Source organism: Galeopterus variegatus, unplaced genomic scaffold, assembly GCF_000696425.1.
Source record: "Galeopterus variegatus unplaced genomic scaffold, G_variegatus-3.0.2 Scaffold161, whole genome shotgun sequence".
Lineage (NCBI taxonomy): Eukaryota > Metazoa > Chordata > Mammalia > Dermoptera > Cynocephalidae > Galeopterus > Galeopterus variegatus.
In genome coordinates, this window is record NW_007726272.1 from 637,045 (window position 1) to 652,096 (window position 15,052).

The window sequence follows — 15,052 nt, forward strand, 5'->3', positions numbered from 1 at the left end:
AAATTCAATGCAATCCCCATCAAAATTCCAATGATATTTTTCTCAGAAATGGAAAGAACTATCCAGACACTTATATGGAGTAACAACAAACCATGCACAGCCAAAGCAACGCTGAGCAAAAAAAATAAAGCTGGAGGCATAACACTACCTGCTAAAAGACAGCCAACAGAGTGGGAGAAAATATTTGCAAAATACATGTCTGACAAAGGACTAATATCCAGAATATATAAAGAACTCAAACAACTTTACAAGAAAAAAACAAGCAACCCAATTAAAAAATGGGCAAAAGAGCTAAGTAAGCATTTCTCTAAAGAAGATATGCAAATGGCCAACAGTCATATGAAAAAATGCTCAACATCACTCAGCATCCGGGAAATGCAAATCAAAACCACACTGAGATACCATCTCACCCCAGTTAGGATGGCCAAAATCCAAAAGATGCTGAAAGATAAATGCTGGTGTGGTTGCGGAGAAAAAGGAACTCTCTTACATTGTTGGTGGGAATGCATAATGGTGCAACCCCTATGGAAAATGGTTTGGAGGTTCCTTAAACAGCTGAAGATAGATCTACCATACGACGCAGCTATCCCACTGCTGGGAATATATCCAAAGGAATGGAAATCATCAAGTCGAAGGTTTACTTGTTTCCCAATGTTCATTGCAGCACTCTTCACAATAGCCAAGAGCTGGAATCAGCCCAAATGTCCATCATCGGATGAGTGGATACGGAAAATGTGGTATATCTACACAATGGAATACTACTCAGCTATAAAAACGAATGAAATACTGCCATTTGCAAAGATATGGATGGACCTAGAGAGAATTATATTAAGTGAAACAAGTCAGGCACAGGAAGAGAAATACCACATGTTCTCACTTATTGGTGGGAGCTAAAAATAAATAAATAAATTCACACACACACAAAAAAACCAGGGTAGGGGGGAAGAAGACATAAGAATTGCAATTCCTTGAAGTTGATATGACAAGCATACAGAAAGGACATTGTTGGGAGGGAGGGGAGAGAGGGAGGAGGGAGGCAGGTTTCGGTAATGGGCCACAATAATCAACCACATTGTATCTCGACAAAATTAAATAAATAAATAAACAAATAAATAGATAGATAGATAGATAAATTAATTTTTTTTCCTTTTTGTCTTTTTTCGTGTCCGGCAAAGGATCACAACCCTCAGTGTCGCGCCTGTACCAGACCAGGACCGGCAACGGGATTGCAACCCTCGGCGTCGTGCCCGCACCTCGCTCAGCCAGTGAGCGGGAACCGGTCTGTATGCGGGATCCGAACCCTCGGCGGGAGCGCCACCGCGCTCCCAAGCGGTGCACTGTAGCAGTGCGCCACCGGGCCGGCCCTAAATTAATTTTTTTAAAAAATAAAAAGAAAATATATAAAATAAAATCTCCCTATACTTTTCCTGGCTCCTGCCCCAACTCCTAAGAGAAGGAAGAGTGCACAAGGAGGCCACACCCCTGAGTGTAAGGAGGGCTAATTCTCATAGGATAGTGCTCTCCACTTGGACAAATGCTGCGCTCCCATGGGGAGCTATAAGGGGCTGGCAGCCACAACTCAGCAAATCCATAAAAAGCTAAAACATGGGGCTCAGGGTCATACAATTCATTCCACCTCCTCAAAAACAACAACCACTCCCTCTGATCACCCACAGCCTGCTAGGTACTGTGCTGGGGATGTATGGTATCATCTCATTCCAGCCTGTTAATGACTCTGTAGTTCCCATTTTACAGATGGAGAAACCAAAGCCCACAGATGAGCAGCAGCCTGCCCATGGTCTCTCAATGAACTGGATTCTCCAAACTCTGCATTCTTCCAACCACATTCCTTGGCCTTCAAAAGATTTAAGGTGTGGGACCCTGGGTTTTAGAGAGTGTTTTTCTTTTCTTTGCTAAATAAAGACGCAAATTTTAAAAAATTACTAAAAAGGAAAAAGAAATTATTATTTTTTCAGATTCTTCCATAGAATACTAGGAAGACTGACCCTGGAAGAACAAATTAGGCTTTGGAAGGGATGACAGGTGACTAAGCTCAAATTAAAGAAGGGACTTCTCCAGTTTCTTTGCTTCAATGCGTCTGGGAACAGACTCTGGCAAACTCAGTGTCCCTGGGGAATTAGTCCAATGAGTATGAACAGGACTTTGGAGTCAGATGGATCTTGGTTTAAACTGGGGCTCAGATGGGTACATGAATTCCCCGCACCCAGGCTTGTGCTCTGGACGTGGGGTGCTCATGGGGTACCCACTGTGAAGGTGCAAGGAGGTGGCACAGGTGACGCACTGAGCCTGGGGCCGGCCCTGGAACAAACGCTGAGCTCTTCTTCCTGCTTCCTTGCTACACTTGCAAGCTGCTCAGTTTAGGTGACAGTCACTCGAGTTAGAAGCCCACCCAGGACATGGAAGTGGCTGTGAAAGTCATTTTTGAAAGAGTGCTGAAGCAGTTTAACATTGGCACAAAATTGCTTTCCACTGGGAAAGCAATTTGGCAATGCACAGAGAGTTATAGAAAAACGTTCATACCCTTTGAACCAGAAATTCTGCTTCTGGGAACTTATCCTAAAGAAATAGTTCAAAAGAAAGAAAACACTGTATTCATGAAGCTGCTTGTTACACTTTAGTTGAAAGTAATGTAATACTGGAAGCAACCAAAATGTCTACTAGCAGGAAAATGCCTAAGTAAATTACGGCGGAAGCCACCAAATAAACCTTTATGCAGCCATAAAAAATCAGACTTATTAAAACCGTTATCACAACAACATGAAAAACTTCTTGCACCACAATGAAAAGAGGAAAAAAAGGAGGGGAGAGATGAAAGCAAGACCATAGTACACTCTCTTTACAACCATGAAAAGATGTGTTTGCAAACAAAGATAGAGGAGACACAAAAAATGTCTGTCTATTCAGGGTGATGAAATCAAGGGAAATTCTTTTTCCTTTAAAACTTTATAAAAACTTTTCCTTTTCAAAACGTTATAAAATATTATTGTGTTTTCTTGAATGTATAATACATATCCAAAGAGTAAAGCAAAATATCCTAGTTCCTCAAGGTCAATAGCAATAAACACAAAAATTGCTTGTGGTTTTTACAAGGGAAGAGGGAAACAGAATGTGGGGACAAATAAAACCTTGTGCAAATACACTTATTTCATAATGGCTTCCAAGATTACTATATAAAGACAACTGATGGCTTAAATTCAGATTTTGATATTCACCAAAAAATCCTATCCCTCTCTTTTTGCTAGCATTAACCTTCAGTAGACTTAGAACATTAAAGATCCTATTTCTTCCCCACCTAAGATGTTAGAATGTTCCACGTCTATCTGCCAGCCACTCTGTCATCTACTCTGGGCAACAGCTGAGAGGTAGGACACATGAGGGACCTGAGGCTCAGGGACATTAAGTAATTTGCTCAAGATCACACAGCTAGAGTTGGCACTTGACCCGTGGCTGGTCTGACTCACAAACCTGCCTTCTTTCTTAACCACTTGTCTCAGCTGCCCCTACACATGGGGGTGGGTCCAGCCCAAGTCCAAAGCTCTGCTTGGAAGTTCTCATGGAACCCCAACAGCTCTGGTGACCTTCCTTTCAACATGAATTTCCCTTCTCAGCACAGTGGCATGACTGCTATTCTGGCTTTATTTTACATTATTTTGTCCCAGTTCTATCCCTGCATCTTGCAAAGTGTTTGGCACCTAGAAAACGCTCAACAAATATGTTGAGAATGAAAGGATTAATGCTGTAATTAATAAAGTGCAAGAAGAAAAACGACTTTATCGCCAGATGCCTCCCCACGGCCTGCAGAGCCCTGTCACCTCTCCAGCTCTTCCTCTGCGTCACTACTCCATACTCACTCAGCCAGATATCCTGTTCCTAGAACACACCACGCTCTCATATCTCACAGACTTCGCAGGTGCTGTTTCCCATCTGGAAAGGGCTTCCTTTTTAATTCTTCTGGCTCTTTCTCATCCTTCAGATTTCAGCTCAGATGTCTCCTCTACAGAGTAACTTGTTCTGATTACTCTATCTTAAGTAAGACCACACCACAAGTCCTGGCCACATCATGTTATTTTTTTCCTCTCAAGTCTTGAGTACAGTCTGACATCAACCCTGTTATTCACTTACTTGTTAATAAACTTTACCTCTCTAGAGAGGTCCAGAAGGCGGGGACATTTGCCCTGGTCACTTCTGCAGTTTCATGTACAGTGCAGCATTTGGCACACAGTAGGAATCCAGAAGCTCTTTGATAAATGTATGAATGTATATTTTATAAGTTAGGAATGATAACCAGTAAGGACTGTCTGAACTTTGACAAGTCCTTAAGTAAAATAAAGGGTGGGACTTCTGAAAAGGAACAGCCTCCTAAAAGTTTAAAAAAAAAAAATGTCTACTTGGTGAAACACACACACACACACACACACACACACCTTATCCAAAGGGATAAGATGGAATGTTCTTTGGATATAAGCAAAAACCTTGAAATAAACCACATAAGCTCTCAATTGCTTGTTAAACCATACACTTCCTTTAGCTCAAATTCAAAACACACTGCTGTGTTCTGATTTCTGAAATGGGTCTAAGAAGCTAAGCTTCTGGATGATTCTAGAAAGCTGCCTTGCAAAAGGAACCAGACTGAGGTGAGTGGCCAAAACTCTCCTTCAGAAATTGATTCTTGAAGTCACCAAAGGAAACTTTTCGAAAGTGGATGGCTTTCCTTTGAGGTGGGTGGCCCTATTTGATATCGTTCTGCCATCCAGAGGCCCTGAGACCCAACAGTTGCTTTTGTGAACTGGTCAGACAAAGGCCTAACAAGAGACCCCAGGGAAGGCCAGATGTTCCCAGGGCCTCTGTCTGTGCTTCAGTCGGCCATCTGGGCTGTGCGTCCTATCTGGGGCAAGCGAGGTGGGCAGCAGAGCCCTGGGAACCTGCAACTAAGTGAGATGTGAAGGGCTTTAAAGGGCAGAACAGAACTACTACCACAAAGGACCTGCTATTGGCCTTCTGTGTTTATGCCTTCTATTGAGTCCTCACAACAACTCTGGAAAGGCAGGCATATTCTGCTGTATAGATGAAGAGACAGTGGCTCACAGTGGACACCCCCCTCCCCCTGCCATATGCCTTGTCCCTGAATTTCTCCCATGTCTCTCCTGTGGACCAGAACTGTCTGCCCCAACCCAGCAAGGCACGATGTCCTGAAACAGTGTTAAGAGGCTATGGCCAAGGTCCTCCCTGGGCTCTGAAGCCCCTGTGAGCTGGCTCCTGCCAGCCCCTCTGGCCTCATTGCTCTACACTCTGGATTTCAGCTGTGATCATCTCCATGGAGTGCCAGTCTGTGCTACATCTCTCTGGGACTTTGCCTCCCCCTGCCCAGCCCACTCCTTCACAGACTTGGTTTAAGGACTACTCTGGTGCCTTCCCACCTCCCTCACCCATGCTGCTTTAGTGATGGCCCAGCCACATGGCTGTCCACTGCCTTTTCCCACCTCACCCTCTAGGCTCTGATTCCTTGAGGACTGGGGCTGTGTTTCTAGCCCTGAGGAGAATTAACAGAAATGACGAAGGCAGCAGTGGAAAGCAGCAGGCCAGAATCTAGGCTCTGGAGGGCACATTGCCTGGGCCAATTCCTGGCTCAGCTACTTACTAGCTGGGTGACCCTGAGCAAGTCACTCTTCGTGTCTCAGTTTCTTGCTCTGTTTTTAAAATGGGGATAACAATAGTGCCCACCTCCTAGGGCAGTTGTAGAATTAAGTGAGAGAATCTATATAAAGAACTGATATGAATGATCCACTAGCAAAGGATATGTGCTCACATAAGTGTTAAGAAAAAACCTGATGAGATCATCAACCAAAAGAGGCAGAAAGCAACCCCGAGCAGCAGCTCTCAGCATTTAGTCGTCTGGGCCTCCTGACTCAGGGGCTGAGAGGAACCCTGAAGCAGGGCCCTCTTGGCACGGGGACATTGCAGCCCCAGATGGGTGTACAGCTTCTCTATAAACTTGCCAGGGAGCACCTCTTTGGTCAACCAAAGGCTAAGGGTGAGTGTGCCAGCCTTGAGAAGGAGTCACCAACAAGATATGCATTTGTCAGAACCAGTGCTCCTGTGAAAGCTGATGTCAAGGACACCCAGTGCAAACACTGCCACCCACAAACAACATTGTGTGCCTGGCCAGTGGGGACCCAGCATGTGAAAGGAAGGCATCAGTGGCCCGAACAGGGTGGGTCCTGTGGTGAGCTTTGTGGGTTTGGTCAGACAGCTGGAAATGTGCATCAACTCCAGATACATGGGTCCCACTTCCTCTGCACCCCAGGCCTACGAGGCAAAATTGCCAGCTGGGTGGGGGAGGCTGCCGACTCCTCTTGTCTGAGGAACACACAGCAGGTCTCTCCTCTTTTTCAAAATCCAAAAGTGAAACACTTCTGCCTCTCTGGTCACACACAGATGAACTCAGAGGACAATGCAGGCTGATAACAGGAGCCGTCTGCAATGAATTCCTCTAAATTATCCACTAACATTCATGTCTCTAGGGAATGATTTTCTAGGAAAAGATTATGGTGCTTTCTAAGAAAGAAACTGATCTTACAAGGGAGATAAAATACCATGAATAGCCTTGCTGAGACTGCTTCCTAGAGCGCTGCTTCAGAAAAAAATGCTGATAACGGAAGCACACACTCCAACAGGTTCTGAGAACTAATCTGCCCTGCACGAACGTGTCTCCTACAGGCCAGCAAGAACTAGTCTCACTTGCATTTGCCCAGCCCTGAGATTGGTCAGATACCTTAACATCACACCATCGCTGAGGGTCCTGAGATCTCTGGGCCACAATTTCACACCACCCTCATCTACTCTGGATGTCCTGTGCTTGCCCCCCATGGTCCGCAGAGCTCGGCCACCCAGCTTCCGCTCACTGAGCTCAGGGCTGGGGGCTGAGCCGCCAACATCCGGGGCTAGATGCAACATAATCTCAATCCTCGCTTTTCAAAGGGCAACACACTCTGGAGAGGATGTCGGATGGCAGGTGTGTGGGGGAGATGCCCTCTCTCTGAGCCCATGTTGGAGGTGGGCCCTTGACTTGGACCAAGAGCCCCTTTCTTCCCTGGCCTGGGAGTGATTCTGGCAAATGGGTGCATGGGAGGGAGAGGCCGGCGTGCACTCACCCGCCGGGTCTTCTCCACATCGCCACAGGGCAGCCGCTTCACGAAGTCAATGCCTGTCAGCGGCGTGCCTGTTGGGGGCAGCAGGATGGAGGCATCCATCATGAGATACTCCACGTTCATGGGCTTCATCTGGAAGAGATGACACAGGCAAGCTCAAAGAAGGTCCCTCACTGGGGGCAGAGGGACGATGGAGCGGGTCACACGGCTCTCACCCTCACCCCCACACAGTAAATGAGTGATGTCAACCCTGGACTCAGACTGAGGCAGAGCCCGGAGGTGCCAGATATGTGAGCAATATGCCTTTTCTTTGTTCCAAGTTGTACATTTTTCCTTTGAGTGACAGCTCAAAAACTCTTGAGAAGTTGCTTCCCTGCTATGAAAAGCTTGGCTTTCTCTTCTCATCCCCCCTCCAACAGCAGGAATAGGAGTGTCCCTTAGGGTGTCTTATCCCTCTGAGCATGAACCTGCCTGCTACCTGCCTCCTCCTCCCCTCCTTCCGAAGATGATGACAGCAGATGTAGTGACTGCAGCTTCTGATTATCGACAACTGACTGTGGGACGGGCTGAGACCTAAAAGCTTTAGAGGCATGTTTCCCACTTGCCTGATGAGAGAATGGTGTCTTGGAGATGCAGAAGAATGGAACTGGGGTCCCTTAGGTGGCTAGTGGGAGAGCTGAGACACGAGGCCAGGCCTGCCTTGCTCCAGGCCCCTGTGATTTCTACCCCAGGACCAACGTTCCCCCTTCCTTCCTCATCCCCTTCAATCTTACCTGGGATAATATAACCAAGTCACTTACGGAGCATATACTAAGTGCCAGGAAGCTGCTGGGCTCATCTACTGCTAGACAGTGGGTGCTGGTACCCATATCAGAGGGGACACTGAGCTCAGTGCCAACGGCCACCAGGCCAGATAGGAGCAGAGCTGCCTCCTTCCACACCACCTCCACGAAGTCTTCCCTGATTACTAAGACACAGGGTAACATCACCCCAACCTCCGGCTTGGTTGCACTGGTTCTGTCACTTAACACATGTGTGTGGCTGAACACTAACACTGCATTTACCTGACATCTCACAATGGTGAGTTTTCTACAGGATTAAGATTACTATTTCAAGCATCACAAGCTTTTTCTGTGTCCTCTCTTTTCAGAAAGTGGGCCTCAAACATATCAGACTTTCCTCCTCCTGCCACATAAAGCTGACTAAACAGGGCAAGGATGTTGTAAGGGCCCAGCTTTTCAGATGGCTGGTGATCATGCCAGAGCTCAAGGGGCCATTTGGTGCATGCTGCCTGCCTTTGTCTTTGGGACACTTTTGTCCTTTCCTCCAGAGGTCTGAAGAAATCCATACCCCAAACCCCTTTCTCCCGGAGCAGGTGGCAGAGCCCTATTTCCAACCCAGGGTGCTCTTTGCACCAGCCTGCCAGCAGCACCTCCCCAGCCTGCCTCTGCTCACGCACAGCTCCCTCTGCCCTGTGCCCACTGCTCTCCACGACCTTCCCAGTGAGTGCCCTCAGTCTGCTGGGGGTGAAGCTATAGACTCAGCACACCTCGTGCATTAAACCAGAGGTGACAGGGAAGTGAGGGAGGCATCGGAAGTCATGGCCTAGCCCAGTGCAGCGGCCTCCATGGGTGCTTTAGCAGCACTCACGGGCCTGTCCCCACCTCGTTTCCCTCAGAGGTGGCTTCCCGAAGGCTGCACTGTGAGCCGACTTTCAGGTACGGGGCTGAGCTGTGTTGCATTGGTATTTCTCTGGAATACCAGACATTGTGCAGTACACACATTAAACATTTGATTAAAGCAAACAAACAAAACTCAGGAAGCTCCCTGTGGTGGGAGTGGAAATGAGTATCTGTTGTGCACGGACTCTACACAGGGCATCTCAGCTATTCCACCTGGGCCTCTCTATGTAATAGGCTCCAACACACACACACACACACACACACACACACACACACACACACACACACACACACACACACACCCCCCCCCCCCCCCCACCCCCACCCCCCCCCCCCCCCCCCCCCCCCCCCCCCCCCCCCCCCCCCCCCCCCCCCCCCCCCCCCCCCCCCCCCCCCCCCCCCCCCCCACCCCCCCCCCCCCCCCAACCCCCCCCCCCCCAAGGCTCACAATTTAAGCGACCTGCCCAAGGCTGCATAGTTAGTAAGCAACAAAAAAAGACACTAAGCAGGGGTTTAGGAGCCTGAGCTTTTCTACACTGTCGAGTGACATATGAACCGTATATTTCCAAACAGGAAACTAAACTGGGGAGGATTACATTGCAGAAGGGGATGTCAGGGAGTACGATAAAAAAGTAAATAATCACTGAATCCATCCCACTCTAATTAATGGCATGAAGAGGAGAAGACTGGGCTGCTTTTCTGGGGTTGGAGGAAGGACGGGGTGGGGGACATCAACAGAAGCAAGGCACAGGTACGGGTGGCCCCGCATCCTCACAAGGAGGCCAGGCACAAGTACTGCTGCTATTTCTGAAGATGAATTATGTCAATTCACACTTTTCCCTTGAAAATGTTCCATGGAGGCCTCAGATATGTGGTGATGGAGGACGTGGTTGAGGACTCAGCTGTCCAGACACCCCGTGAATGGGCTAGCAAGCCAGGGAGCCACTTAGCATACACTGCTTGCTTTTTTCTTTTTGACACTTTAAACACTTAGGGTTATTATAAACTTCCCGAATCACTTCACACTTTGGCGAGTAATGTCCATGAGAAGTATCATTTATTATTGACTTATTGAGTGCCTAATAAGGGGCAGGTGCTGGGAACACAGAGACAAAGCAGAGAAAGCTGTTATCTTCTATCATTTCCCATGATTCTCCCTGCTGGAGGGAGAAATTAAAGAAAGTCTCGGTGCTGGCGCTGCAGATCTGAGCAGGAGCTACACGCTGGAACATTCTGGTGGAGAGGCAAAGGAGGAGGCAGCATAATCTATGGAGAAGGAAAGGGGACTGCCCCTTTGATTGCTCTAGAAGCCTGGCTCTGCTGCTCCCTGGCCAGGCAGATTTGGGGACATCACTTGACCTCTCTTACTCTTAGTTTCCTCATCAGTAACAAGTGGACGATGACAGTAGCTATTCCCACTGATTGACATGAGGATTATGAGATTTAAAAGACACAACGTGCTTTACACACTTGGCACAGAATAAGTCCTCAATAAGAACACTATTCATATCAAAGTGAATCTTTCTGACCCATCTAACTGACATGGCTCACTTAGGGCAAGTGAACGTAATCTGAAATTTTAGCAGCTGTGGGGATCAAAAGGCACTATTTTAAATGCACTCCCCCACCAATCTGTGCCATTTGGTCAGAAAGCCCCAAGTCAGAGAAGTCCTTCCCGTGGGGTCACAGGGCAGCCAGGCAGGCACAGAGACACGTGCCATTTCAGGTGTGCTCTTGGCCCCTCACTTACTGTCATGCTCCTGTACTCATCTTCAAACATGTCCAGAAAAATTTCTTCTCCCTAAAAAGAAAGGAAGGGAGGGAAGAGAGGATTATTTTTTTTTCCATAAACAACAAAGTATTATAAACTCCAGTTTGTGGCTTTTGGGGGCCATCTGTTTCTCATTAAGGAGTTCTGGTAAATCATTGGGAAGTGAAATATACACGTGAACACACACTCAAATGAAAGACCAAATATCAAATTGCACCACTCAATGTTTTTCTCCTTTTTTCAAGCATGTGGAGCAGAGCAGTTAATTAAAATACAACAAAAGTCATGCTGTATGTAATTAAAATAGAGGAATGGTGCTTATTTCAAGTGTTTAACATCACCTATTGGTTGAGAATGGTTGGAGAAATGGGAAATCCTGGTTAAGCTGCCATATTAAAAGCATATGGCTCCACACTTCTGAAAGGAAGTGTACAATTAAATATACTTAACACTAAAATTATACAGTTTGTTCCACCTGTTTTTGAGGAGTACCTTTGGGGTTTTGCAATTCCTCGGCTTGCGACTCTGCCTAGGAGGTCCCCTTCAGAAGAGGGTACTGGGTAAGGACTTGGCTCTGAGACAAGGCCAGGGGCCACAGCCTGGCTTCACCTCTCAGAGCTTCTCTCTGTGTCACTGCAAGACTGGGATGGCAGCCCATGTCTGTCCAGTCATTGTGAAGGTGAAATGAGTTAATACACATAAAACGCAGAGCCCAGAGCCTGCCACTCAGTTGGGGCTGGGTAAATGTTAGCACTCACTGTCATTATAATCTCTACTGACAATGACTGTTAGAACTGTCATATCTCATACATCCTGAATGAGATACAGATGGACGAACAGACAGACACATGTACACACAGAAAAAGTTGGGGTGGGAAAGGCAATAGATCCTTTTTATATTTTTCCATTTGTCAGGACTACACATAAACTTGAATATTCTTGTGTGGCATAAGTACTACCAACAGAAATGACAACCCCTGAAAACATCCAAAAGCTTCTAAGATATTATACTTAGGGTGTAAATGTTATAGGATAAAAGCAAAAGAGGAAAATCTGGGCTAGGAGAGGGAAACTGAAATTCAAATATAGCTCTCCTTTTGTTAATAAAAAATATTAACTCTCTGGGAAAATGCCCCCTATAAGTCTTTCTGATTTTGTAATCCAAAAGCTCTCTGGGGGGGGACATAAAGTTAGAGCAGTAACACTGGAAAGAGATTCAAAGATGACTAACGCAACCGTGAGGTTTCTGCTTTATCCTGGGCTTTGCTGGTGGGGGTGTGGTGGGGGTATCCTTACTTAGAGGCTGAGTGTGGTTTGGGATGTCCTAAAGGGAAACTGGGATTTCCTCCCCTGTGTGCAGGACCCACAGTGGTGGCCCGCTTGTCTGGGCATGTCCACCATCACAGCTGGATGGGCTCATCTGAGTCTGGAGAGGTGGATTTCTAGGTTATATGACCTTGTTTTATCTCAACAAACAATGACAATACTGGATAGTGGCTCCTGCAAAGAAAGAGTATTTTAAAGAGAGTACAAACAATGAAAGCACAGGTGAGCCACAAGAAAACAGCAGTGTTGACACATCTGTCCCTCCTGGAAGGATCTTCATCAACCATATTAAGAGGAGAAACCATCACTAATAGGATTAGAGAGATCTGATATAGGCGCAAAAAATTAGAAAACGACTAAGACTATTTGACATATGGATTAATTCACTATGGCTGACAAGGAGTGAGCCTTGCCTAAGCATACACTACACCTGTAAGGTCTGCGTGTTTGTATCCCTCCAAAATTCATACGCTGAAACCCTAATCCTCCAGATGATGGTATTAGGAAGTGGGGCCTTTGGGAAATGATTAGGTCATGAGGGTTGAGTCCTCATGAATGGGATTAGTGGCCTTATAAAAGAGGCCCCAGAGAGACTGTCCATCCCTCCTACCATGTGAGGACACAGCAAGAAGGCACACTCTAGGAGAAAGCAGGCCCTTGCCAGATACCAAATCTGCCTTGATTTTAGAGTTCCCAGCTGTGAGAAATAAATTCCTATTGTTTGTAAGTCACCCAGTTTATGGGTTTTTTAAAAAATATTTTGTCATAGCAGACCAAATGGACTTAAAGCCTATGCCTTAAGAGACAAAACCATCACAATTAAGTATTTTAAAACTAATCACCTGGAACCTGAAGACAAACCTCTACAAATTTTTCTCAAAGTCATGGTGGTACTTTACAAAATCTCACTAAAGTTAATAATAAAATTTTAGGGGCCTGTGTGAGGTTTATTAGCATATATGTATATAAATAACACACGTTATAATTCATAGATAATTCACAAGCAATTTTATATGTATAAGCATAGATAACTCATGAACATAAGCTCATCATGTATAATTTAGTCATATGTGTATAAGTATAACCCATAATTTACAAATTCCTAAATAAGCAAATTTACATATAATTGATAAACAAATAGTCATATACTACTAGAGCTGAGTCCTCAAAAATTTTATTGATTAAGGGATGGCTGGTTAGAGTGCAGTATTACAACACCTAGGTGAAGTGTTCAGATCCCTGTACTGGCCAGCTGCCAAAAAAATCCCAAAAAGTAAATTAAAAATAAAAGCTTTAAAAAAAATTTTACTGATTAAGAGGGCATGGGCAGAAAAGATTAGAGACCACACTGTTCTGGAAACCATAAAATTTGAGTATTTTAAAATCAGTAATTAGAGGCATAAAAATGACTGAAGACAAGTAACCTTTATGTGTACATGACTGGACACCACAATCCTGTTCCTACAAGAAACCCACATTGCTGTCCACCCATGCTATGCCAATTACCTTATAAAAATGTCGTACGAGATGAACGCTTTCTTCTCTTGCTCCCTGTTAGAAGAGAAGGAAGGTGTGAAAGAGGCAGGTCTTTAGGAGGTAAGTGAGTTGGGTAAACTATGAATTCTAAAATCTGAGTGCATATAAAACAGATGCTGGAATAATACCCTTATTCTTAATGAGAGAGAGAGGGAGGGAGAGAGAGCTCAAAAAGAAAGAGGGAGAGGACAGGCAATTTAATGTAATCACATGGCAGCATTGTTAATATACGGTTAAGTGGGGGAAATGGGTTATACAATATGGCCATTATGACTCTATTTTTATAAAAAAATTCACTTCTAAGTGTGTATATGTGTGTGTGTGTGTGTGTGTCTGCAAAGACACACACCAAAGTGTCAACTATAGTTGTTACTTTTTACCTCTTCGTACTTCCTAAAATTTCTAAAATAAACATGGAAAATAAGGGGGGAGACAATAAAAGCTATTGAAAACTTAATAAGTATGTATTTTAGTATGAAGAACTTTAAATAAATATGCATGTATGTATATGTATAAAACTTTTGTAATACAAAAGGAAAAATTTTAAACTCCTGGGGACAAATACAGAACCAAATGACTGTAACAGAAGCTACTAAAATTCAACAATGAAGTGGACTCTTCAAAGAAGTCTCAGCTGAAGGGAAGGTCCTTGTGAACACACAGTTGGAGCACGGTCTCAGGGTATTAGGCCCAGCTGCTTCCAGCTAGTGCTGAGGACACGCAGACCAGGTGCTCCTCTCTGGAGCCAGCAGCTTTCCGCTCAACCTCCTGTCACTTTCCTTGGCCTACAAATGCGGGGAGGGAGAAGAGGGCCTCACCTCCAGGCAGGCCAGGTGCACATCTTTAATGATGCAGCCAGAGCTGGTCAGGACTTGCTGCTTCAGGAGGAGGCAGCTCAGCTCCAGCGTCGCCAACCGGATCTTTCCATCTGCAGAGCATACCAGGGTCAGCCTTGCACTCCCAGGCCACAGGGCCCTTAAACACAAGCTCATGCCTTAACTACTTTGAGGTTAACATGTCAGCTGACAGGCCGACTGCTCAAGGACTCCCAATATCCAGAGGGGACACAGACGGAGCCCCCACATGGCAAGTTCTTCCCCAATCAGTTACAATTCAATGTTTCTATCAAAACAGGCTATACCAAGTACGTCCCTGGAGTTTATCAGGGGGAGGGGAGGTGGGAAAAAGAGGGCAACTAAATATTGCTGAAGCCTAGAAAGTAGCATCTGTGGTGGTTTTGCTTGTGCAGCATTCTTTCCCCTTTCTCAGGGATGAGCACCTCCCACTTTCCTTTGGAAAACCAGCAGCCCTTCTGGGTCATGTGATTTGGGCGGAGCATATCACCCAGGCTGGTCAGGGTGTTCCATTCCCCTGGTCACAGTGACTGGGTACGGGACAGGCAAGGGAGCCAGTCAGAGCCAGTAAGGTTCAATTACACAATTTGCCAGAATCGTTGGGCACGAGAATTTCTCCTTGTGCTGGGTTGCAGAGAAGACAGGAACAGTGTTGAGACCCTAACGGACACAAGCACTATAATTCACACAGACCACCTTCCCATCCTTGCCAGC

General features: G+C 45.8%; 1 protein-coding gene across 3 annotated transcripts in view; it reads right to left on the minus strand.

The window, feature by feature from the left end:
- Positions 1 to 15,052, minus strand: part of CLEC16A (C-type lectin domain family 16, member A) — a 213,042-nt gene that overhangs the window by 109,185 nt on the left and 88,805 nt on the right. For all 3 annotated transcript variants that reach the window (XM_008593744.1, XM_008593737.1, XM_008593732.1), the window contains 4 exons: positions 14,303 to 14,412; positions 13,455 to 13,499; positions 10,602 to 10,652; positions 7,173 to 7,301 (listed from right to left, as the gene is read on the minus strand). In XM_008593744.1, coding sequence (XP_008591966.1) covers positions 7,173 to 7,301; positions 10,602 to 10,652; positions 13,455 to 13,499; positions 14,303 to 14,412 — 335 coding nt within the window. The remainder of the gene's footprint in view (positions 1 to 7,172; positions 7,302 to 10,601; positions 10,653 to 13,454; positions 13,500 to 14,302; positions 14,413 to 15,052) is intronic.